Source organism: Haliotis rubra, unplaced genomic scaffold, assembly GCF_003918875.1.
Source record: "Haliotis rubra isolate DU_JTF1 unplaced genomic scaffold, ASM391887v1 Scf783, whole genome shotgun sequence".
Lineage (NCBI taxonomy): Eukaryota > Metazoa > Mollusca > Gastropoda > Lepetellida > Haliotidae > Haliotis > Haliotis rubra.
The window spans coordinates 114,487-142,040 of record NW_025767505.1 but is presented as its reverse complement, the minus strand read 5'-3'; the positions used below and the strand labels follow the sequence as shown (position 1 = coordinate 142,040).

The following is a 27,554-nucleotide window of genomic DNA, read 5'->3' as shown; positions in this document are numbered from 1 at the left end:
TTGGCCGCATACCGCGATGTTGACACGAAATTTCCTTCAAAACGCTGGAATCAACGTCATGGACTGGCCATCGAGGTCCCCTGACCTTAATCCAATAGAGCACGTTTGGGATGCACTTGGGAGAAGGCTTCGTGGTCTTAGGAACAAACCTCAGAATTTGCAGGAACTTGGCGCTGCCTTGCAAGAGCAATGGCGCAGAATCCCCAACCACGTGTTCACAAGCATCAGGCAGTCAATGAGGAGACGGTGTTTGGCAGTGGTGAATGCGCGGGGCGGCCATACACAATATTGAACTGAGAAATTTCGCATTTTTATTCTTGTGACTTGACATTCTGCATACCCATGTTTTGGAACGGGGGTGTAGCCTAATGGAACTGATTATGGCACTGTCAGTGTATCGAGTACATCACACAGATCTCAGCAATGAAATAATAACAATTTAACCATCTTACCATCTCTTGTTCTTTTATAGTGCCCTGAAGAAAGAATGTGAAGTTTCTTTTTTGACTCAGTATATATACATAATTTATGGTAATGTCGTCATATATGGGCTTTATGCGTGAATATGATAAAACACAATCCAATATCTAAATGTGGCATATCCAATAACATGACTTACACAATGGTAAATGAAGAACAGTTACTATTTTCCGGTTATTTAATATTTGTGGAAGTTGATGACCAAATAGAACTTCATGTGAGTCAAAATGCTTTTTAGTTTTGTGAGCACCATGTTCGTGGGCTTAACTACTTCGTATGGCCAACTCTTCAAGCCTTGATACACGTGTAACTCATTCTAGATCTCTCACTCTGGAGCCCATCCTGAGTGTTCTAAGGAGGGAGACCAGTAAAGGTCGTCCGGGTTAGAATATTGATCTTCAGTAACCCATGAATGTCGTAAGAGGCGATTAACGGGATCGGTCGGTCAGGCGGTTAGGTCCCATACTGCCAACATCCCAAAAAATATTGTAGGCACCGTGGGAAATTATTTTTTGCCCTGTAGAATAATGGAACAGCCCAATTATCAATGAAGATGAGGTGTGTCGTTTGGAGTAAGGAAGTAATAGTAATTTGCTTTTGGTAAAAAAAAATATGAAATCTGACCAAACAAACACTACCATCTGCATTTGTACGGATTCCTTAAGCTCCATACATGCTCTCATAAATTACTCTACAACAAGAAGACCATAAGATCTAATACATAACATATACAGGAGAATACTATACCACCAAAACAAAAATATTCAAATACATTTTATCTGGGTCCCGTCGCATATCGGAGTCCATGGCAACGAAATGGACATCCTTGTCAGTTGTGCGTAATTGTGAAACCAGTAAAAGACTGTAAAACCAGTAAAAGACTGTAAAACTTATCAGTTTTTCATGATATATAGAGAATATCACCCTAGTGTCTTTTGATATCAAATATATCACCACGAGTTGATAAAGTAACACATTTTTACTTTTATCAACGAGTGTTGATATTTTTGATATCAGAAGACAGGAGGGTGAGATTCTATTTATCATCGAAAATCACTCTTCATTAGTTTTCACTGAAAAATGTACATCTCTGAACACAGTACTGCCATTAGATTTGCAGTGCAGCGATGTCATAACATTGGGACGTCAACAAGTTCATGACGTCATAGCATTGTCAGGGCATTGTACAAAATCTACTGTCAAAACGATATCTCCTAGGAGATATCGTCTGATTTCACACAAGCGATATCCACTGTGGAACACAGTTTTGGATGATAAATCCATGTCTCGATGTAAAGACAGAGAATTCTCAGAATGAATAAACCAACCAACACTTGTAATTTTTTAAACTTCTGTAGGCAGAGTAGGAAGACACCATAAAACAGGTCAGTTCATTAACCAAGTAACTGGTCAAGTTCATTTTAGCAGGGGTAGAACAGGTCGGTGTATTCCCATTCACTTCACTTCCTGATGACTGGACCCTATCATGTTGTTTTAACCTGTAGGCAGTTTGGAACTGTAGGCAGTATGGGAATACACCGGTCAGGCTTACTGCCTTGGTTGACACATCGGTTCCCAGTTGTGCAGATCGATGCTCATGTTGTTGATCACTGGATTGTCTGGTCCAGACTCGATTATTTACAGACCGCCGCCATATAGCTTGACTATTGCTGAGTGCGGTGTAAAACTATTAACTCACCCTTAGGAGGGAACATTCATTCATCATTAACAAGTAAGGTTCTAGTAGAACATACAGGCATCAGTAACGTTGAGGCAAATGTCATGGCACCAATCATGTTCAGGAACATTTTCACACTTCTCAATTCATTTGTAATGTTCTGTAAGTTGTCACCAAATCACATACATGTCTCCTGATTAGACGGGTGTTAATTCACCATCTACCATTGGTTGTAAGACTCCACTGGAACACTCCTGTCGGGCTGTCAGACCCCAGTCTTCATTGGGCTCCAGAGATTTCTTTAGTTTCTGAAATATTTCATATTGCACAGATTACAAACGGCAAACTAGTATGTGTATACATTACCACCATGGTCATTGCAATCAGTAGTTTACTTCAACAAATGAAAGCATGACATTATGTCAGGGATGTTTTCTCCTAACGCAGGTGTACTTAAAGGTCATGATTAAAGGCTCATCCACTTGACACTAGATACCTTCATGTAGTATGGAGGCACTGAATATTGAACTATCCCTTGTGAACTTAAACTGGTTTTCCAATATAACACAACCATATTATTCATAGAGTTGACTGCTTATTACTTCTCAGAATAATCCCCTCTGACGTTCTCACACTTGGTCCACTAAACTGGAGTGCCTAGATGCCTGTCTCAGTTGACCCTTTCAGTTAGTGTGCGAGTCAATATTTTTCGTCATATCGCCAATATTTCAACCATATCGTGACCAGAACAATTAATTATCAGTAAAGATCAATATTATTAGAAGCTATAAAACTGTTTACGATGAACAGTAAAACTACGAGTGTATCACAGATAGGGGGTATAAAACTAGCATGTAAATAAAAACTTATACTATAATGCAAGACAATACAATATAGAAACGGGCAATAGAAGGAAACCAGCAACTGAAGGAAGATCACCATACTGGAGACCATGGGGACTTATAGTACTTTGGCTACCTGCATGGACACCAGACGGATTTATATCATCCCATCAGCCGTTGTTGATTGCAGTTACATTTAGCCATTACTTATAAACACAAAAATACAGCTTTTTAAAAATTCTGTAAGTTAATTTTACCTTGAATGTTTTAGGTCTTAAGTACGCCCACAGGAGGACAATTTTACAATACCTCAACTCCCTGTAAGGATACAGCCACTAACAATCTCAGCTGCTAATCAAACTGCCAATATTAAAATATTTATCTATTAAATTTTACAAATCATTGATAAAAAATTACGTAACAATTCTATTTCTTTTAAAAATGAAATTAGTAAATGATAATTGACGTTAAAAAGATCCCTTACTGCAGTGTATGAAAGAAGACCCGTCCGACAGCCCGAGACGGTCTAGATTTCTGACGGACGGTCTAAATTTACAGCTAGCCAGCCCGATGGTCTGGTAAAAATTGTAGATGTTCCATATATCTGAGTAAATTCACCGTATTTGGTCTGGTTAAATCCATTTTGGACTGGTAACATTTTGAAGTTACCAGCCCTGATGTCTGGCTGGGTTTTTGGCATATTTCATCCACTGCTTACTGTTTTGACATTGAAATACTTATCCCTAGTGATGGAAAAAACCCTTTCAGTTAGAGATACACCAGATAGCACGGTGTCAAATAGTGTCCATTGTAATCAAACCAGACTACCGAACAGAGATATGCTGCCTGGCTGCCAACTATCTACTTGGTTTAACTACAGCCGGTAAGCATTGGAAATACAGCTCAACATAAATGTCAACGTGTTAGTGTGCAGTATCATTATCAGACCCAGAGCGTTTCTGCCAGCCCTCATATACACATGTGAAATCGGATGTGTCTTCACAGATATAGTCGTCCTTTACGCCCACCTGTTTAAGCGTTGTTTCATGTCTGTTAACGATGGTCCAGATGAAGACGACGGGTAGAGGTAGGAGTGAAGCCAAAGATATGAGCCAACCCACAACTGTTGCCCATGTGGGATAGATGTAGTCCCCGTACTTGGGTGGCCGGTAGGAATACAGAGAGTAGCAGAACACCACCTGGGTCACGAAACAGAGGAGGTGGTAGGATTCGAGTCGAAGCTTATTGATTTCAATAACAGTCACTTCATACAACCTGACTGCCAGAGTTTGGTTTTACGCCGCTTTTAGCAATATTCCAGCAACATCACGGGGGGAACACCAGAAATGGGCTTCACACATTGTACCCATGTGGGGATTCGAACCCGGGTCTTTGGCGTGACGAGCCAACGCTTTAACCACTAGGCTACCCCATCGCCCCCACTTCATACAAAAGTGGGTGAGTTTAGTTGTACGCCGCACTCTGCAATATTCCAGTTATATGGCGGCGGTCTGTAAATAATCGAGTCTGGACCAAACAATCCAGTGACCAACATTATGAGCAAATGGTGAATCATGAGGATGAATTCAAATACTATAAGAAGTTATGACAATTTACCTTACATAAGGAACACAATTTTATTCATTTGTGAAATGATAGCCGTGTTTTGAAACATGTTTGTTAGATACACAAGTGGTGTGTGAACACATATACTGGGCAAAATAAGTTAGGGATATTGGTATTTTTATGATTTATATTTTATCAGTGTGTCAATGAATAATTAGATCATTATTCATAATTTCAAAATTTGCATATATCCCTAACTATTTTTGTCCAGTATATATCGTGTGTGACTCAAAGTCTAAGATGTAGAAGAAAAAAACATCGCAAAATCTAACTTACAAACAGAAGTAAAGGACACACGAACTTGATACCGATGGCCATAAACCGTTTGAGTCTTTGTCCCCACATGCTGGTGATGTCTTCCTGCAGCCTCTCAGTTCCTGGAAGTGAGAGGGGGGTTGGATGTCACACAGCTCTGAACAATAGTTAGAGTGAAAAGGTTAGAAACGACAAACCCTTTCTACTTCCATAAGAAGTCTCTGCTAAAAGCACATTTGTTTGTACATTTCCGACTCTATCACGAGCATGTGTTTATTAGGGGTGACTATTGAGGGGGAAACAACTATTGCGATAGCAACTCACTCACTCAATCTACCTTCAGTTGTTGGCGACCTTTAGCCAATTTTTATATTGTATTGTGTTGGTTTTACTGCCCTTCGATGACAGGTTTTTATGATTTACATGTATTTATTGTGAATTCTAAACTTGTTTTAGTCACGATATGGCTGAAATATTGCCGATGTGACTGTAAATCTTAACTCACTCACTATTGCGATAGCGATAGTCCATTGCAACATACTTTTGCGATAGTGTATTGCCACCAACTATTGCAATAGTTTTTTTTCTCCTTGAAGTGTCTCATTTCAAGTCATTTCCCAAATGAATGTATAGTATATATGAAATAAATGAAGCTGAAGTAGTGTCAGTCTCTTTTAATAACTGAGAAGAAACTTGAAATCCAGATCAAGATTATTTAAGAGGAAATGGGGCGGATAACTGTAAATCAAAGTGAACGAACCTGGTGCTTCCTGTATTTTGCGCTGATCATTTACCAACGGAAGTCAATTACTAAACTATCAATAGTCACACATGCTATAGATGCATCGATAGTTTTTCGTTTCTCCCATCGATTAATTGCTTTCGGAGACTCAACAATTGCAATCCATGATAGCTCGATGCATCATTACAGCCCTAGTGTTCATGCATCACTACCAAACAGTGAAGATGTCAGGTGTTCGTTAACAAGGAGAACGAATGCACCGGTGGCACAGAGGGAAATGCTAGTCAGTTGTTAAAAAAGTAGTGAACGTGTGGTAGAAGGCAAAATAGGGAAATACATCGGGCAACATTTCAGTCTGTTATGCGTCGAATGTAAATACCAACCTCTAAACAAATGGGATTACCATTAAACTTGAAGGGAAAGTTGACGATTAGTAAATTCAAATATTGTTTTTTCATACTGTTTTGTGGAGAGTTTGTTGTCACTTTGAATCGTTATGCATATATCTGAACATGAAACATATGATGCGGTTTCCTATATTTCTAATTCAGGCAAGTTAACCAGTGGAAGGGAACTGGCAATTTGAAGGATGTTGAATCATTGGTGGTACACCTGAACCAAAAGTTAAACATCTTGGACATATAATATTTTGATTTTGCCATATGAAGAAAGAAAATGCATGAAGAAACAGATCCGCAAAGTGGGGAGTACTGGTTGAGCCTGTGGGGATGCCTACTTCTTGTCTGAATGTTTTACTGAGAAACGTTACGTAGGTGTTGAATGTACATTGTTTATATCAATGAGGATATCCAGCATGCCATGTATTGTTCTCACAGACAAATGCAGATGACATTACTTTTATATATATAAAATACGTTGATAGGATTCTAGCGACGCTAATGGACGCGTTTATATTACTGTGGCTACATTGCCAATGCCCGGGAGGGAATTATCCCAGGATGTAGCCCCCTTGCTAGTATTGCAGACCTCGTAAATACATACCTTGGTCCATGTCATGTACACCACAAACAATTATGGACACGCTGCGTAAAATGTAATGAATAAAGATGCGCCGTAGTACCTTACGACATACTCCACCATACTCTCGCTTTTTATTCCTGGCATGTTTATCTCAAGTTATTTCATTCATCAGTATGCAAGTGTTCATGTCATGTTTTTGATTGTTGGATGACTGGATAGACAATGGTATAACATAAATATTAGATTAGATTTGTTATGAGAGTGTGTTTTTTGTAATTTGTATTATCATTGATTAGGTTATAGTTATTATGGGTCACAATGTTTAAAGTTTTGAGTGTGGGTTTTGGCTCTCATCTCGCATCAAATATGTTCAATGACAATCGTAATTTTAGCGGTACGCCTTTTTGATAGCGCTTCAGAGTTGCCTCCCTTGGCTGGCTTTATTTTGTTTTGACTTCCGGTCGTATGTTCGAGAAAATTGCCTAATGTTCTGAGAGAATAGTGATGGATCCTAACTTTGCTAGAATGCTCGAGAACTGTGTAAGAGCTATATAAAGGCTGGTTGTTGTGTTGTGCGACGTGACTTATCACATCACTGGAGTTATACGCATCTGTTCATTGTCAAGTTTGCTCAACATAGTCAAGACTGACCATGCTTGCCTATTCGCCTACTGTCCTTGTAAACAAACTTCAATCAGTATAACTGTTGTCACTGTAACTGTAAAGACTCTGGTGAGTAAATATTTTATATTTTCGACCCAATATTTTAGATTTGTGACTCAATTGCATTGTACTAGATATCTGTATTGTCATTCATTGTAGCTTGCTCATTAATTGTTTCATATATTATTGAATATTATAGACTTGCCTGTGTTTTATTTTGCTGGTTCAAAGGGGATTCTTAAACCTTTGTCACGGCAAATTATTAACCGTAACAAATTATTGTAGGAGTTGACAAAACTTTATGGATCATCAATCTCTCTATTTTCAAAATGGCGACGTTTAGAATCTTATACCGTTTTCGGTATGAGAATCTAAACCGAAAGGCTGCCATTGTGAAGACAAAAAGGTTGATCATCGATAAAGTTTTGTCATCACTATACCATCACATTCTATGTCCCTGAGACAAATTATTGTAGGAGTGTTATATATGATGAATATCAAATACCCAGAGGCAAAAGGTAACATGACACGGAATATTTCCATTGGTAATCTTCTAATATGTGGATTTTATTCAGAGCAAGAGTGTATTTAAATGAACGAGGAAGCGCATTAAATCATTTGCTTTTCAAATTGCACGAAATTGGCAAGAACTATGGCATTCAAGAAATATGTCCAGCAATGTTTCGTTTTGATGGCCAGACAACCTGACGCTTATCGATTCTATTTAATGTAGTCTTAAGAAGTGCAGAAGTAAGAAAAAAACCTATATTCATTGAACGGGAACCAGTAGGTCTTGTCACGCCTCTGGGAAAATGACAGATGGCGAACTATGGGTATGTTTCAGACTGGTACCCCGCAGTGTGAGGCTACTCATCGGTTCAACGTCCACAGAAACACCAGTTGGCACTTAAAGCGACATTTACAGCAAAACAACTTATGGTCTGTCGCCGTAGTGAACGCATACCAGTAGTGACCTAACGTCAAGAGCAATAGAATAGGACCACACACCTCCGACATAGGTTCCAGCACCCCTTACCATTCCTGGCAACAGAAGTGCATCTGCGGGAACAGCCCGACGACCAATTCTGAACCCAGGTCAAGACCAATAGAATAGGACCACACACCTCCGACATAGGTTCCAGCACCCCTTACCATTCCTGGCAACAGGTCTCTAGTATGGTGATCTACCTTCAGCTGTTGGCGATATATAGCCTATTTTTATATTGTGTTGTCACCTATAGTTCAAATATTTTAGATTTAATTACTAGTTTTACATGTCTAACTGTGATATTCTAGTTGTTTTACTGTCCTTCGTCGGCAGGTTTTTATGATATAGATATAGTTTGTTTCAATATCAAATGTTCTCGTCACGATATGGCTGAAATATTGCCGATGTGACGTTAAATCTTAACTCACTCACTCCTGGCAACAGAAGTGCATCTGCGAGAACAGCTCGACGACCAATTCTGAACCCAGGTCAAGACCAATAGAATAGGACCACACACCTCCGACATAGGTTCCAGCACCCCTTACCATTCCTGGCAACAGAAGTGCATCTGCGAGAACAGCCCGACGACCAATTCTGAACCCAGGTCAAGACCAATAGAATAGGACCACACACCTCCGACATAGGTTCCAGCACCCCTTACCATTCCTGGCAACAGAAGTGCATCTGCGGGAACAGCCCGACGACCAATTCTGAACCCAGGTCAAAACCAAAAGAATAGGACTACACACCTCCGACATAGGTTCCAGCACCCCTTACCATTCCTGGCAACAGAAGTGCATCTGCGGGAACAGCCCGACGACCAATTCTGAACCCAGGTCAAAACCAACAGAATAGGACCACACACCTCCGACATAGGTTCCAGCACCCCTTACCATTCCTGGCAACAGAAGTGCATCTGCTAGAAGAGCCCAACGACCAATTCTGAACCCAGATCAAGACCAATAGAATAGGTCCACACACCTCCGACATGCGAGAACAGCCCGACGAACAATTCTGAAACCAGATTATCGACGTTGACGTCTCCAGTGGAGAACACTTGCTATAGGTAGCCCGTGAGTGGAGAAGAGTTCCCTTCACAGACGAGTCCTTCTTTATCGTTTCCTTCTTCACCGAGCTAATGTTGGGACTTGTGTCAAGAGGAGCATTGGTGAACGTTGCATGAGGCCATGTGTCCTTGAAGGGCATTGTCTTTTAGGTGAATGTGTTATGATCTGAGCTGGGATAACAGCTGCAACAAAGATGCCAGCGTGTGTGATGGAGCAGAACTTGAATGCTGTTAGGTACCGAGACGATACTGAGTTAATGACAGCTTTGCCGTTTTTGCACCAGTACGTGCCTGGGGTGAGAACACCAGAACACAATATCACACATCGGTCAAGATCCAGCCGTATCAGAATCAGATCAGAACAATTTTAATGTGTGTCCCATGTCCCCTGACTTGTCACCCATTCGGAATGGAACGACATCATTCGAGTCCTCCAACAACACTGAACGAACTCCTCCAGATCCCTCTCCGGATATTGAATGTTACTTTCCCTGGACTTTCATCGACGTTTGGGGGCCTCGATGAGGCATCGTTAGGAGGCATACGCCAATGCACAAGGTTGACAGACTCGCAACTAATCATGCGAACCTGCTTTAGTGTTGTAGCCCATTTAAAACATTTGCGCTATGGTTATGTACTGCTGATCGTAATCATACCTGAAGATATGTTATAACTTTTGCGGCTGTTGAGTATGTATTAGACATACAAATTGTATGTTATTTTTTCATGCATAAAAGTAACATAAAGCTTGTTAATACGGTGACAAAACCATGTCAACAAACAAGAAACGCCAGTTTCAAACAGATTCACGGGCATGATATAAACATATATTTATGAGTCACTATCAATCAAATGATATGATATACCATGCGTTTGTGAAGCCGAATTTTCAGAATCATTGACACACATTTGAAAGAACGAGTTGTTCCTGGATCCTGATTACGGCATTTTATGCTGCGTTTGCTGATATTTATACTTGCCGAAATGTGATGTTATTTTACAAAATTGTTTTCTCATATCAATAACACTGTGATAATAGCATGATAATTTTTAACAATATTCCAGCAATATCACGGCGGGGGACACCAGAAATGGGCTTCACACATTGTACCATTGTGGGGAATCGAACCCGTGTCTTCGGCGTGACGAGCGAACGCTTTAACCGCTAGACTACCCCACCGTCCCCCCGCGTTAGGACAGCTTTGTGGAACAGAGATAATAACTTCATATCAACAACGGTAATCAGATGCTTGTCTGTGTCTGTGAGTTTGTATCGTGAAGCAAATTATTTACACGTGTGTCATACATAATTCATCTTGAGTGTTATCTTTTAGCTTCCAACTCACTTACCATTTCAATCCGAGAATGGCAGAATAATGCTAAAGTCTTACCATAGTGAATGAGTGAGTTAAAATTTATAGTCACTTTGGCAATATTTCAGCCATATCGTGACCTAATTAGGCCATGTTCAATATTGTATCGTGTTATATCTTAAAATCTGTCTGCGAAGGAGAGTGAAAGAACTAGAATATCACAGTTAGAGATTTAAAACTAGCATGTGCCTTCAAAGTTTATACTATTTAGGACATTACAATATAAAAGCAGATTATAGATCACCAGCAGCTGAAGTTAGATCACCATACTAGGGACAATGGGGACTTACTACCTGCATGGACCCCAGCTGGTTTTACACCATGCCTTCAGCCACTGGTGATTGTAGTGAAATTCTTACCATAGCACCAGCCAACTACAATGCACTCCAACATGGCGAACATGGCGATAGAAGGAAAGTATGCGTACCAGTCCACCAGCGTCACTGCATATATACCACCCTAAAATACACATTAGCATTGAGTCACATGTTAAAAGGGTGAAATAAATGATATACGCGCAATCTGTCTGAATCATATATATCAGAGGCTTATCAGAGGTAAAATCATATGAATGGATCAGTCAATCAGTGCTGAAACTTTGTCTTTGCGAGTTTGATTAGTATGTTCTGCTTTACCGGTAGAAATGAATGCACGATCCATGAAAATGCGATTTAATTTGGGGCGGTAGGGTAGCTTTGTGGTAAAAGCGTCCGTACGAAGACCCGGGTTCGAATCCCCACATGGGTACAATGTGTGAAGCCCATTTCTGGTGTCTCCGCCGTGATATTGCTGGCATATTGCTAAAAGCGGCGCAAAACTAAACTCACTCACTCTATTAAAGTGTTGAAAGATGCGTAACGCAGCCCCAGGCAAGAGACCAATCATACGACGTTAGTGAATAATCGAATCTGGTCTTATCAGTCCTGTTACTGGTGTCATGAGCAATGGGGGAGTTAAACTTACTTGGAACACATAAATTAGACTGAACAGCAGCAGACTAAGGATTACTGCAGCGTTAACCAGCCAGTGTCGCTTTGTGAGTTGGGGAAGCAGGTCCTCTATCGCAGCTACGATCAGTTCGATGCTTGGGACCTAAGAAGAGGTAAATAGGATAGACCACATCACAGAATGATCGACAAATAAAACCTTTTTACGTACATATGTACGTAAGGGTAAATAATAACTTTGAGGTCTTTATACATTGAGTAAGTGAGTTAAAATTAACGTCCCGTCAGCATTATGTCAGTCATATAGGGACGAGAAGAGTTAAACATTAGCACGTTATCGCTTTTTGAATCTAAAGACTAGCAATTTCAAATAATAAAATATTCTGTTCAGAAAAATCAATGTTACATGTAATGCTATTAGAATACCAACAACCACAATTGGACCAAAGGAGTTCTAATTATAACCAAAACAAATGAAATCGTGTCAAGATTATTAGAATCACAGAACTTTCTCTGGTCGTGTAGATACTCAATCCACTAGCCCTGGGAGATATTTCGTAGCCAATGGCGTCACTCCACACTTACCTTATAGTCAATAGCCAGTGGTATAAGTGTGACACACTCATTCACTCTAAACTTACCATAGAATCTAAGGCCAGCGTCATCATTGAGACAAACTCATTCACTCTAAACTTACCGTTGAATCTATAGCCAGTGTCATCATTTAGACAAACTCATTCACTTTACACTTACCGTTGAATCTATAGCCAGTGTCATCATTGGGACAAACTCATTCACTCTAAACTTACCATTGAATCTATAGCCAGTGTCATCATTGAGACAAACTCATTCACTCTAACCTTACCGTTGAATCTATAGCCAGTGTTATAATTGAGACAAACTCATTCACTTTAAAAATACCGTTGAATCTATAGCCAGTGTCATCATTGAGACAAACTCATTCACTTTAAACTTACCGTTGAATCTATAGCCAGTGTCATCATTGGGACAAACACATTCACTCTAAACTTACCATAGAATATATAGCCAGTGTTACCATTGAGACAAACTCATTAACGTTAAACTTACCGTTGAATCTATAGCCAGTGTCATCATTGGGACAAATTAATTCACTCTAACCTTACCGTTGAATCTATAGCCAGTGTTATAATTGTGACAAACTCATTCACTCTAAACTTACCATAGAATATATAGCCAGTGTTACCATTGAGACAAACTCTTTCACTTTAAACTTACCGTTGAATCTATAGCCAGTGTCATCATTGTGACAAACTCATTAACTTTAAACTTACCGTAGAGTCTATAGCCAGTGTATATGAATAACTCACTCTAAACGTACCATAGAATCTATAGCCAGTGTCATCATTGTGACAAACGTCAACACAGACCACAACTGGGGCATCGGGAGGGAAGAAAGGACATCGGGGTATACTATAAATGCAAGGTTGTATCCTGAAAAGACACAACACCATATCCAGCCCAGCGCATTGTACAATTGCCTGTAAGGCAAAAACATTTCTGAAAAACATGTATCGTTCTTATACCATAACGGCAAACGGATGGATAATATTATGTGAATCTCTTACTTACAGTTAATGAATAGGTTGTTGTGGGTCTGTTCTAGCCTGGGATTCACACAGGGTTATGCTTTACTAACTTTCCTGATACCAGTGAAGCTTCGGGTGAGAATTGGTCTCAGCAGCTCATGCTTGTCGTAAGAGGTTCACCCATGTCATCGTATCCAAATTGCGTAGATCAATACTATTGATGTTGATCACTGCATTATCTGGCCCAGATTCGATTTTTGAAACAGACCACTGTCCTATTGCTGAGTGTGGTGTTGAACAAACTTTCCTGGGTGACTTACCCGATGACTCGAAGGCATCTACCTTTACACCACGTAAGTAGGCAACGTGGCCTACGCAGGCAAAGAAGGCAAAGCCGATAAAGATGCTGGCGAAACAGTCCATCAGGCAAACTAGTATTGCATCCCTAGAAGGTAAAAAAGTCGAAATCATACAATACAGTATTGATATTAATGTGAGTGAGTTAAAATTTTACATCGCATCGGCAATATTACAGCCATATAGCAATGAAAACAAGGTAATCATTTTAAAATATCTGTCGACAAAAGACAGTAAAACCAAAAAGACTATCACAGATAGATGTATTTAAAACTAGTAATTAAATCTAAAATACTTTAACTATAGAGGACGATACAATATAAAAACAGGCAACAACTGAAGGCAGATCACCAAACTAGGGACCATGGGGACTTACAGTGCCTTTGCTACCTGCATGGACCCTGGTTGGATTTACACCATCCCTTCAGCCGCTGGCGATTGTAGGAAAAGTTTAGCCGAATTTTAAAAGAACAAAAATATTACGTTTAAAAATCCGGTAAGCTTAGATTTAACATTGAAAGTTTTGGGACTTACGTACCCTCTCAGGAGGACAATAATGTGTACGATACTTTAACCCCCTTTGAGGGTACAGCCACTAACAATCGCAGTTGCTAATTCATACTACCATGTTTGAAATACCTATTTACAAAACATATTATTCAAAATTTATCTAATAATTCTATTTCCTTTAAAACTGCAATTATTAAATGGTAATTAACATTATTAAAACGATCCTTCAATATTTTGACATTGAAATATTTATCCCTTGTGATGGAAAAATCAATACAGTCAAGCGGGACAATCTTTACGTGGATTCTTTCATCACAAGGGATACAAAACGGAGGATCATCACCTTTATGCAAATATTCATGTGTATATCTTGTGTGGCCAATACGACATCGTCGCATGATGTCCTCTTCAAATCTGGACCAACCCAAGTAGGTGTAACCAATATAGGGTTTTATTGCATGTAATTTATTGATACCTATTTGGGTGTCCCACTTCTTCTGCATCAGATCACGGATGTAAGTTCTAATGCTTGCTTTATAATCAGAGAATGGAATAAGAAGTGGCGTCACAGATTTGTTGAGTGCTGCCTTAGCAGCAAAATCAGCCATTGTCTTCCCTGAAACACCAACATGGCTGGATAACCAATAAAAGACGATGTCGTATAGGCCAGTAGCAAGATCTTTATATAGTTAAAAAATCTCAATTAAAAGAAAGATTTTTAATAGCCTGAAGGCAAGAAAGAGAGTCTTTATGTTATTTATATTATATATTGTTTATATTTAGGATGTCTATTAATATATTTAAGAGCTGTTAGTATTGCATTTGCTTCTGCTGTGGATATTGAGCTGTTATTTGGTAATCGAGAAGATATTGTTCTGGATCCAATGACAGTGGCACAAGCAACTGCGCCACTATCCTTGGACCCAACTGTAAATAAGGATTTGTATGTATTATATGTACTTTTTAATTGATTATATTTTTGTTTATATTGTAATTCATTAGTTTCTGATTTCTAATGCTTTGTCAGTTTAAGGTCAACCTTGTGGCTTCACTAATTGCCAAGAAGGAGAAGAAAGAAGAAGACGGGAAGGAGATATATTCGAAAATTTAAAGCCGTTTTCAAGACGCCATTTATTTATTTTGTTTAAACACAACTGCAGTAGCCGTTTAATAGTATGCATATTTTTACCGCGAAAAGAATTGTTAAAATCATCAACAAAAAGTGATCCATCAATTGAATCATTTAAAACCTTTGATAAACTGTTGATCTTAATACTAAACAATGTTACAGACAAAATACTGCCTTGTGGGACACCCTTATCCTGATTATAATGGTCATACAGGGTTGAACCCACTCGGACTTGAAATTGCCTGTCAGCTAAAAACTGTGATATAACAGAGGTAAAGGACCCCTTAAACCAAAATCATGTAAATCCTTCAAAATGCCATGACTTCCAGGTGGTATCGTATGCTTTCTCGAGGTCGAAGAATATCGATACTGCATGTTGTTTATTTACTATTGCATTTTTGACAAAGGATTCTAAACGTTCCAAATGATCAATGGTACTACGATTTTTCATGAAACCACATTGAATATTTGTTATAAGGTTATTGGTTTCAAGATACCATGTTAATCTATTGTTAACCATTCGTTCCTTGGTTATACAGACACAACTCGTTAAAGAGATTCGTCTGTAATTAGATGGATCAGTATGATCCCGGCCTGGCTTTGGAATAGAGACGACAAGGGCATTACGCCACGAAGTTGGGAAATTCCCTCTGGTCCATATCATATCAAATATATTTAGCAGCGTTTCCAAACATGATTCGGGCAAATGCTTCAGGAGCTGATAGTGGATATCATCAGCCCCTGTTGCTGTATCATGAGCTTGCTCAAGGGCGGTATGTAGTTCATGTAGTGAAAATTGATTCTTTCCTTCTCCTGTTATTTCTGATGTTTTTGAAACTCAGGGACATAATTTGATGATGAAGAACGTTTGGCAAGAGTTTCGCAAATTGCATTTGCTATTTCAGCTTTATAAGTTAATAGATTATCACCATCCTTCAGATGATGAACTGTAGATTTGGAATCTTTGCCCTTTATTCTTTAGATCATGTTCTACACCTTTGACATGGGTGTACGTGCATTTATTTTGGAAACATAATTTCGCCAAGACTGACGCTTATTTTGTTTAAAAGCACGTCTAGCCTTGGTACTAGTAATTTTGACTTTGTCTAGATTTGATATTAATGTGCTAAACAGTTAGTAGTTGTGTAAATGCTTTGAATTATACACACATCCTGTACTGAATGTAATATAACCAGTTTGGTTACCCTTCACGCCAGATGATGTGTCTGGGGATGTTCGAGAGGTTGTTCTTTTGCGTTTTGTGTTTGTCTCAATCCCCGTGAAACGAAAAATTACAAGAAAGATATTACAAAGCTAGGTACAAGGTTACTTCCTTTTTTTTTTCACACTTCTTATCTTTGCAATATACACAGGGACACAGGGTGCAATTCAACCAACAAAGAAAAGGCATTTCAATAGTACATATTATCTTTCTTTGAAAACAATTTGGGGCGGTGGGGTAGCCTTGTGGATAACGCATTTGCTCACGATAACGGCCCGGGTTCGATTGGTACATGCTTACAATATGCGAAGCCAATTTCTGGTGATCTCTACCGTGATATTGCTGGAATATTGCTACAAGCTGCCTAAAACCCATGATTACACAATGCCATAGAGTAGGTGGTCAAATGTAATATACTCAGCAGCAAAAAAACAAACGTCAGCACGAATTCAAAATTAGATAGGCACTGTAATCAAATCATTACAGAAATTGATATAATAAGCGGATCAAAAACACTTTTTGTGTACAATATCTTGACACATCAATGAATAAATCAGCACAATTTCAAGACATTACGTGAACGTTTGCAGTTCATTCAGACTCTTGACTTCAGTATCTAGTGTGACCACCACGAGCGGCAATAACTGCAGCACAGCTTCTATGCGTGGAGTGCACCAATCGACTGATGAAAGCCACTGGCACCTGGAACCACACTCTGAGAAAGGCCTGGCGCAATACATCGGCTGTGTTCGGCCTTGGTATGACATTATTCAGACTCCTCTGAATTCCATCCTAAAGATGTTCAATTGGGTTTAAATCAGGACTAAGGGCTAGCCACTGCATAGTGTTGATACCGTTCTGCTGTAGGAAGTCTCGAATAGCTCTGGCAGTTAGGGTCTGGGCAGTATGGGCCTGGGCGTTATCATTCTGGAAAATGTTGTCCGGTGACGTGCGAAATGTGGTATGACGTGGGGTCTGAGAGCTTGGTTGATGTAGCGCACCGCTGTGATGCCACCTCCTCTCCCTTGACCAAGGTTCTGGAACACCACAGGACCCACTCTCTGGTTCAGGCCTATTCCACCCCATACCATGATGCTTGCACCTCCCAATGAGTCTCTTTCCATAACACACTGGTCTGAGTAACGCTTGCCACCTCGTCGCCATATTTTTGTTCTGCCAACTGCAGTTGATACGCAGTACCGACTCTCATCTGTGAACAGAAAAGTTCTCCATATCTCTGTATCGCCAGTTTTGGTGTTGTAGGGCAAACTGTAGGGCCGATGACGAGGGGTGAGGATAGGTCCACGGTAAGGTCTACGGCAATGGAGGTTCACGCAGTTAAGACGTCGGCGTACTGTATCAGTACTGATTTGTCTTCCGTGTGTTCCCACTGCCTGGCGTGCTGTTTCGGATGTCTGCATGAAGGGATTCTGTACATGCTGTCGCACAACATGGCGGTCTTGTCGTCTTGCGGTCACCCTTGGTCTGCCAGTACGGGGGCGATCATTTGTGGTGTTGGTGGCCCGGAAACGTTGCTGCAGCCTGCAGATGGTCTGAACGTTGACCTGGAAGTGATTGGCAACGGCTTGTGCAGTGTGGCCAGCTTCTAGTCTTCCTAGCGCCTGGTTCCTCTGAGCTGTCTTGAGTCGCGGCATCCTGCTGACGTTGTAATGTTAATGTTTCAACCAGGTTTGGGGGTGCATTTCATAGGGCTGGTCCTTGTGAACAGCACGTGCAGCATGAGTTGCATGAAAAACATGGAGAACACCGTACCATCTCCGAGATCATTTCCTGGGTTCCATTCTGAGTTTGGGAATGAATGTCTTTGCTCAGGTAAAGTTGGAGATGTTGTCAAAAATATACAATCAAAACATTACAGTAATCCGTTTCTGCGACGGAAAATTCCAAACTGGTGTTTCTTTTGCTGCCTAGTATATATGTTATATTTGGGATTACACGTTCTTAGTAAAGTACAGATTCTAGTACTTTTTCGTTGGGTTCAGTCCCATCCGGGATTCGAACCCACACCATCAGAGTCAGGCACCTAATCGCCTGGGGCATTTGGGACATAAAATCCATTTCACTTTCTCACTCACTTTGAAACGATGTTTTAACTAAAACGTAAGGAGTATTGACTTTGTCGATTTTATCCCGATATCGGTTGACGATTTTTAACGAGATGATATTTAGTCAACTTACAAACCTTTGAACGCCAAAAAAGCATATGATTAATTTGATAGAGCCAGCCAATACTCAACTTAAAAGGCAGATACTGACTTGGGGACAAAAAACACCTCGAGCGAATACAAAATACCTGAAACAGTTGTTCTTCAGCCTGTTGTGTCCAGACATAGTGATGATGCATCCCATGCCAATACCCATTGTATACAGGGAGAAGCTGCAGGATTGAACCCACATCTACAACGATAAAGTAGTCATTGCTATGACTAATGCTGATTTTCCTCCATTTCTTGTATTCAACTGGATCATTCCAATCCAATATGATCGCAGCCAGCACGGATCCCCTACTGCATCTAGTTTCGATTACGTGACTAGACTAGTCCATGACAAATCTTAAGAAGTGTCATTAGCATATCAAGACGATGGACCCCGTACAGTTCCGATCCACTACAATCATGTTAGATAATTCTGACAAGCATACCATCAGCTGACTTCGTCGGCTATCATGTAGACGATGTTTTCGGCGGATTTTTTTGCTCAATGAATCATTCAACTACAGTTTTAAATGCCCGATGTATTACGTAGCGAGTATAAAAAAGTTTCCAAAAGCTGGCTTTCAACTAAAACTTAATTGATATATCTTGTCCAGGATGGGAAAGTTTGAGTTAAAACAAGAAAATGCTTGTGGCACGTTTCAGGTGAAGGCTTACATAAGGGTCTGTAAGTTTCTCAAACTTGGGGAAGATGTAGTAATACATTCCTTCCAAGGAACCCGGAAGTAGACATCCCCGGATGAGGAAGACGGTTACGAGGATGAAAGGAACAGCAACGGTGACGTACACAAGCTGAAAAATTAAATCTCAGTGAAAGAATTCGCAGGTGTTATAGAAATATTATCCCTCCCCCTTGCATGAGAAACAAACCGTGTTGAAACATAGGACATATTGACGCAGGACACGAACAAATATTATGAAATCTTGCCTTTAGTGAGCGATCGTTCTTCTTCATTAGATGATGGATGTGTATGATTTGCCTCTTTCAGCATTTTCTTTAAGGTATCACGCTGTGCCAAATTAAGAATGGGAATTTAATTCACAATGCTATGGACCTGGTGGTATTGTTCCGGTGATGACATATGCTGATTATTTCCCAGCAAACCTTGCATAAGTCATAAAAGCCGCACCGCACTGCAAAGTCCCTTCGCTAAAGGTATTGTGTAAGCCTCAGTCTCAGTAACAGATATTATGTCTTCTTCTTGTTAAAAGCTGCACTAAGCAATATTCCAGCTATATGGCGGCGGTCTGTAAATAATGGACTAGACAATCCAGTGATCAACAACCTGACCATCGATCTACGCAATTGGGATATGTGTCAACCAAGTCAGCCAACCTGACCACTTGATCCCGATATTTGCCTTTTATGACAAGTATGGGTTGCTGAAGACCAATTCTAACCCGTGTCTTCACCGGTAATAAATTGTCTTCTGTTTGGGGTTGATTATGTTCTTTAAATTACCTTTCCTGACACCTTTATTCCCTGGAATATCCACAAGAATAGAATGACATAGGTGACGGCCAAACATCCAGCTAGATGCCATCTTATGCTTCCCAGATTTTCAAGACCATCCGTCACTCCAAGAACATTGATTCTGATGAAGGAGAACCGCTCAATGTCACAGTCAATTCACATCTTCTATTAAAAGAACATATTTCCAGTATCCTATAATTGTCCTAAAGTCAAAGCCTGTGATAAGATATGTGACAGATGTTTAAATCAAGTCTTCAGTTCTCTTGATGTTGTTTTACTTTTCGTGATAAACACTCAAAATGTGACAAATTGTAAAATTGTCAAGTTCTTAATCACTTCTTTGATTGGCATTTTAGAAGTTGAGGAGATGAGGACAATGTTTATGGATATACAACTTCTTTATTCTGTATACGCGACGTTTCGACATATATTCTCGCATATACAGAATAAAGGTTGGATGTCCATAAAAATTGTCCTCATTCTTCAAGTTCTTAATCAGCACACGAGTAACTGCCAACAAGAATGGACGTGGTATCGGGACTGCCGAACTGGTGCTTTCAGAAAAGTCCACCCAGCAAGTCTTCATTCATGATGGCATATATGGGGTATTCAATATCCGTCACTAAACATGATAAAGACATAAAACCAGGTGGTTGATCTGCTGTGACTTACTTCCAGAATTCCTCGGCGGCTGTCATCCCTGATGCATTGACCTGGTCAGTAATGTTCGAATGCGCACCTGTTCCATTCGTGAAATGAATTCGGTTTGAAATGCAGGTGGGAGTGTTCCATGCATTATCACAGTTGTCCCAGGGTAATTTGTCGAAAAACGAGTTGTAGAAGTAATACATAAACCATACAAAACCGATGTTGTAGTAACTGCAGAAAAACCATCCGACAATTGCACACCCGACGCCTATACCTGAAACGACAGAAGGCCACCTATCACTACACGTGAAACTTTGGCAGTGTATTTTAATTGTGTAACAGTGATTCAAGTGCATTAAACAGTATATGTTGACATTCAGTAGGGATCAGTGGTATTCTAGATTTAGGCTGAGAATTCTAAAAGATACTTCGAGGTACTACAACCACATTAGCCTTTCCAGAACATTCCTATCCAGAATATTTTGGAAAGTTCCACTTCAAAACGCAGGCCAGAAGTTTTCTGCACAGTCCTGTTGCCTCTCCTGCTATATGTACCTAGACTGGTATCACCATAATTACTGATCTTACATAATGCTGCCGTTGTAATTTCTTTGAAGTGATTTGTAACCTTAGTTCATTTCATAGTACAATTGTCACAGTCAAGCATCTCCTGCTTGACTGTGTCGAATTCTCCATCATAAGGGATAAATATTTTAATGTTAAAACTGTTAAGGATCTTTTTAACACTGTTCATGTTCATTTAATTCTTGGTTTTTTAAAAGAAATTGATTTGATCACTGATTTTTGATTAATATGCTCTGTAAGTAGATGTATTTTAATGATTGGTAGTTTAGATTGTTAACTTATATTGTTAGTGGCTGTGCCCTCAAAGGGGGTTGACGTAGCGTAAAATTATTGTCCTCCTGAGAGGGTACGTAAGTCCCAAAACATTTCAAGTAAATTTCAGTCTACCAGGTTTTTAATCGCAGTATTTTTGTCATTTTAATGTCTGGCTAAATCTCAGTATAAACGCCAATGGCTGAAGGGATGGTGTAAATCCAGCTAGGGTCCATGCAGGTAGCAAAAGTAATGTAAGCCCCCATGGGCCTTAGTATGGTGATCTACCTTCAGTTGTTGGCGATCTATAGCCCATTTTTACATTGTATTGTCTTCTTTAATTGGAATATTTTAGCTTTGTTGGCTAGTTTTATATTGATATCTGTGATTATCTAGTATTTTTACTGTCCTTCGTCGGCAGGTTTTTATAATAACTATATATATTCTATTACAATGTCAAATGTTCTCGTCACGATATGGCTGAAATATTGCCGATGTGACGTTAAATATTAACTCACTCACTCACTCATAGTACAATTGTTAACTGAATCACATTTCTGTGTTGTTTGTTTGTTTCACATTGCGTTCTTTTACAGTCTGATTTCCAGTTTCAAGTTGGGACTTAACTTGTAACAACATGCACACAGCGACACAACCAATCTAGTATTACCTGCCCTATCGACAGGATCTGCCATAAGGGGAAGGTAGGAATATTTGCTTGTAGTGCCGTGTGATTGATGTTAAACACATTTTTGTAAAACACAAAATATTTGCTTTTGCAATATAAAAACGTAGAAAGTTAAAATCTGTCAAAGCATTTCTACAATCGCAAATAAACAATTTATATTCACTCCACTAGCCATGACACATTTGTTACTAAACAACGTGGCCATATGTACAGTTTAAACTTCAGAGGTTCAGAATAATTTTACGTTTACAGAGAAAGATGTATGTGAAATGCTATGAAATGCTCACAGATGACATCCGTGTTGAAAATAAGGATAGGCCACGTAGGTAAGGAAACGTGCAATAAGACCGCGTTCCCAATGGGATCTGTTTTGATGCATACGAATCATTCACCTGTTGTCTTGTTGAAATTCCTTTGATAGGAGATAGAAGTCGGTTATAGTTCTCTGTTACACTAACAATCAATCTGGTTCACACCTTTAATGACATTGACAGCCTTACCTTTAAAAAGAGGACACATGTTCCAGACGTTGATTGCTCCGCTCTGACTGTACTGTCCAATGGTCATCTCCAAGAACACGATGGGAATGGCTCCAACGAGCGTGAAGATAATATAGACAATCAGAAACGCCCCTAACAAGCAAAACAAACACAGCTAAACTTCTGAGCAGATCTGCTGTAATATGATGCAGTTGGTATTAGACTTTCTCTTGCAGAACTTTTAATCTTCCTGAAGTGTTTTGGCACTGTATGGCACCTACCTTTATGGTGGAAACATTAGAAACGCCATTGACGTTTAATTTTGCACTTTTTGAGGTGTGTTATATTACGTCGTTTCAAGCTCTCGTATTTTCACAAGACCGAAACATGACCACTTGCATAGGAAGACTGAAGACCGTCTAACTGATATATTTTGTGTCTCTCTTTGTTGAATAAAGATATATTTTTTAATATGAACATGAAACGTAACATGTTTTAAGAGTCAATGGTGAAAAGTTAGTTTTGGAGTGGAATATTCCCTAAAGTATATTTAATGAGACCTACCTCCGCCATTGCGCATGCAGTAGAAAGGAAACTTGATTAACGAGCCCGCTCCAACACTGTATCCAAGTAGAGAGATGATGTAGTCCAACTGATTGTGCCACTGTTCGCGAGTCATCGTTGTTCCCACACTATTAGAGAATAAGTCTAATTCGTGAAAAGGGTATGCAGAAAATGGTTAGATAGGAGATGGATATATCAGGTTCAGTGTGATCTGTTTTGCCATATATTCATGTTTCATGCTGAAAATGTTTTATGCCGGACAATAACATATTTCCATAACATACCTCACGTCTGACGCATTTTGAACAAATGTTTCGGTGTTTTTCAGGTGTCTTGTTTTTGCATATTTTGGGTCTGTGGCAAGTCTTGTGACAACACAACAGTTCTGTGTTAATTTTGAAAACAGCGTGCTCATGATATAGTCGGAATCATTAATTTGAATAGAGCTTGTAGTGATGTTTCATGATTATGGGGGCGGTGGGTTAGCCTAGTGGTTAAAGCGTTCGTTCGCTCGTCACGCCCCACATGGGCACAACGTATGAAGCCCATTTCAGGTATCCCTGCCGTGATATTGATGGAATATTGCTAAAGAACAGCATAACACCAAACCCATTCACACTTATGATTATGGAAATGGCGGCGGTCTGTAAATAATCGAGTCTGGACCAGACAATCCAGTGGTCAACAGCATGAGCATCGTTCAACACAACTGAGATACGATGACATGTATTGCACTGGTATTAGTATATTTACTCATTGGACAATGAATTTAATTTACCTGATTACTGATTCATTAATTAATCTCAAAGATCGGACCTGACACAAGAAAAATACTTATTGTTTGATGAGCATTTTGGCAGTATCAGTAGCAACAGTACGGCAGTGACGTCATTAATATGACGCCATGACTCTTCTTTGAACGTACATTAATAACATGACAAGGGCATTTGTAATGCTCTGAATTCCGCAGCACGGAGGGGCACACTCAAAGCGCACCAATCTGGTAATTCTTACCTTCACACATGTGTGGTCAAAAGTGTTTTGAGAGCGTTGTTTCTCCATAAAAGATAAACAATTAAGGCTAGAACAAACCAATGCTGGTAAGTTCCATCCTCGTTCCTGTACCATGAAACACCATGAATTAACAACATTACAGGTTCACTGCCCCTTCTATCAACCATTGCACATCCGCTACCTTCTGAGTGCCATACGATTAAAGAATGTTTGGGTTTGATTGGTTAAAGAGAGGTGTCTTTTGTATTTTCTCACCACTCATTTAATTTCAGCCTCTTCACACAACAACCGTGCGTATTAATACAACGAAAGCATGGTCATTCGTCCATCAGAGCTGTATAATGTTTTCTTTATTAGACCCTTGGTCTCAAATTGGCGCTGGTCCAATAGCTCGCGTGAAAAACACACCACGCCGACTAATACTGGAAGTATGGTACGTGTCATATCGGACGGCGAAAAGTTCTAGGCCGTACTCATGGAAGATGCAAGGAGGTGATGACATAAGTAAAATAGAACATTGTCAAGAGTGTTAAATAAAACCCTTTTTGCATATTTGGCCTTACAAAGGTGCTGCAAAATCACAAACATTTATCAGATATCATTACGAGTCCCTAGGTCACAATGCCCAGACAACATAAGATCCATTTCGGAGCTTGCACTGTTATGCCAAACACGCGGGAACTTGTGTGGCAAGGTCACAACTGCAATATGTCTGAAGCTGACAGGTAATACAAGGACAAACGGACCTTAAACGGTACAGAGTACTAGTGAATCAGCAGGTTAATGTTGAATGAGAGCATAACTCTTGGTTGTCATCTGGCTTCATGTAATTTATCAGAAGCAAATGTACTGTCAACAACATTGACAATTACTGACAAAAGTTAGCGACGTATGCCAGGTTCAGTAGCATCACAGTTGGGGATTTTGAATTTGTTTTATTTGCTGATCGTAATTTGGAACGTTTGGAACTCTAAGTCTTTTTAACCCTAATTTGGAAGTAGTAAAGAAAGTGAGTATATAGTCATAAGTCGTTACGATATGGAGTTAGTGAGTGAGTTAAAATTTAAAGTCATTTTGGCATTATTTAAGCCATATCGTGATTAAAACAAGTTACGGATAAACAATAATTAAAGATTATAAATTCCTGTCAACGAAGGACAGTAAAACAACTAGAATACCACAGCTATAAATGTAAAACTAGTAATTAAATCTAAAACATATTAACTATAGAGGAGAACACAATATAAAAATAGGCTGTTACGACATGGAAATATTACTGACGTGACGGTGAATTCTCACTTACTAACCTTTTCGGAATGTCCTCAGATGGCGGACCATGGTACAATTATTACGTTCCAAGACAGCACTCTTTTCAAAGCGCTCTTGTCATAGTAGCACTTGGTTCCATTTCAATTGTATTTACTCTACAGTGGGAAATTTCAAAACCAAGCAGGTTTATCTCCTAGTTAGAGAGAATAATCTGGTAAGATAAGCGCAGCTGTAACAGGAAGCATGGTTAAAATACAAAAGGAGTGTTAATAAAAATGCGTTATAGTTTTAGGAGTGGTCGTATTTGTGTTAGATAGATTCTGTAGGGTTATCCTTTTAGCGGTATGCAAATTGTTGTCCCTTGTTACTAAAGGTGGCAGCAACTAAATCACATGTTGTTATGATCGTTCTTTGAAGAAGTCCCTACGGTGTTTCCCGATAACAGCACGTGGTACCAGATATGGGATATTGCTGTAATTAATGCGATGTAACTGCTAAATAACTGTTTCAGACAGAGAGAGAGAGAGAGAGAGGAGAGAGAGAGAGAGAGAGAGAGAGAGAGAGAGAGAGAGAGAGAGAGAGAGAGAGAGAGAGAGAGAGAGAGAGAGAGAGAGAGAGAGAAAGTATAAAGAGAATGTTTAAAAGCTATAACCGAATGAGAGAGAGAGAGAGAGAGAGCTATTTTAAAAGTATAAATCGAATGTTTTGTGACTTCCACAACTATAGTGATTCTTGAAGCATTTCCGTTTGTTTGTTGTTGTTTTTTTGGGGGCTGATGATTTACTAATGTGTGTGTTTGTAACGGGTAGACTTGGTGGGGCAGAATGTGCTACCTTTTCCCATAGACACACGATGCAATGGCTATTTCCCAGCAATGCATATGCAATCAGAATGGGACAATAGCCAATGCTGATAGCTGAGATTACATATGACTGTTGAAGATATTTTATCGCTCTGTTTAATGATATGTAAATCGTATGTTGTACCACAGGTACACTGGAATTATAACATATTTGAATTTACGTAATGCAGATTGTAATAAGATGGACAGAGTGAGTCGTGTAGTGAGTGAGTGAGTTAAAATTTAAAGTCACATCGGCAGTATTTTAGCCATATCGTTACTATGAAGTTTGTAAATTGTAAATGTATACATGAAATAAAAACAAACGTATATACTTACCTGTCTGCGAAGGACAGTAAAATAACTAGTCTAACACAGATGTATACTTAACACTAGCAACGACAAAATTCTAAGTTTAACGGTACAATAAGCTGCCGTGTAGCTATTCACGGCTATTGTTCTCCCAGACATAATGGTTCAATATTCTACTGAGTAAAATGGGTGTTCCTTTATCTTGCACATTGATCTCTGTATTATTTATATGTCACACAAGTACATACTAATCACTTCATTTAATCAGACCGCCTCCGTGTCGTAGTGATTAGAGAGCGGATGGTCGCGGGTTCGATCCCCGACCGCGTCATACCAAAAGACGTTAAAATATGGTACTTGTTGGTCCCTGTGTGGTGCTCGGCATTAAAGGGTATAACAAGGACTGGTTGCCTCGGAGTCAGTATAATGTGTCTGAGTGGGGTAGTCATGCTTCACTGCTGCATGGTATCTCAGTGTGCTAGCACTATAAAACCAGCTTAAGTCTGGGCTAGTACAAGCAGCCACACATACACATACACATGCATGCACGTCGTCATATGAGCGATATATTCTTAGGTACGACATTAATTTATACCCAATTTCACCTTAATTTAATCATGGGTACAATTTAAAATTTCTTAATAGCAAGCATCCGTGTCATCACTGTTAGTGATTCATTCCTGAAAGGTTGTTTGCGAATATGGACAAAGATGTATCGGGTATGATGTTATTGAGAAGCGTGTACAATGTGAATGACCCCCCCTGTA

The 27,554-nt window shown here is 39.5% G+C and overlaps 3 protein-coding genes across 3 annotated transcripts; all 3 read right to left on the bottom strand.

The window, feature by feature from the left end:
- Positions 1 to 2,056: 2,056 nt before the first annotated feature.
- On the bottom strand, positions 2,057 to 11,180 carry LOC124261001 (sodium- and chloride-dependent glycine transporter 1-like). Its single transcript, XM_046695321.1, has 4 exons — positions 11,054 to 11,180; positions 4,903 to 5,003; positions 4,029 to 4,199; positions 2,057 to 2,466 (listed from the first exon to the last, which is right to left on the bottom strand). The coding sequence occupies exons 1-4, from the start codon at positions 11,094 to 11,096 to the stop codon at positions 2,356 to 2,358; spliced, it is 426 nt and encodes a 141-aa protein (XP_046551277.1). The 5' UTR covers positions 11,097 to 11,180; the 3' UTR covers positions 2,057 to 2,355.
- A 405-nt stretch (positions 11,181 to 11,585) lies between these two features.
- On the bottom strand, positions 11,586 to 19,449 carry LOC124260985 (sodium- and chloride-dependent neutral and basic amino acid transporter B(0+)-like). Its single transcript, XM_046695303.1, has 5 exons — positions 19,319 to 19,449; positions 18,742 to 18,845; positions 13,530 to 13,654; positions 13,002 to 13,114; positions 11,586 to 11,786 (listed from the first exon to the last, which is right to left on the bottom strand). The coding sequence occupies exons 1-5, from the start codon at positions 19,364 to 19,366 to the stop codon at positions 11,586 to 11,588; spliced, it is 591 nt and encodes a 196-aa protein (XP_046551259.1). The 5' UTR covers positions 19,367 to 19,449.
- Positions 19,449 to 25,784, bottom strand: LOC124260994 (sodium- and chloride-dependent creatine transporter 1-like). Its single transcript, XM_046695314.1, has 6 exons — positions 25,673 to 25,784; positions 23,352 to 23,479; positions 22,809 to 22,940; positions 20,808 to 21,057; positions 20,124 to 20,256; positions 19,449 to 19,671 (listed from the first exon to the last, which is right to left on the bottom strand). Exons 2-6 carry the CDS (start codon positions 23,464 to 23,466, stop codon positions 19,576 to 19,578), a joined length of 726 nt encoding a protein of 241 aa, XP_046551270.1. The 5' UTR covers positions 23,467 to 23,479; positions 25,673 to 25,784; the 3' UTR covers positions 19,449 to 19,575.
- Between the last annotated feature and the right edge of the window lie 1,770 nt (positions 25,785 to 27,554).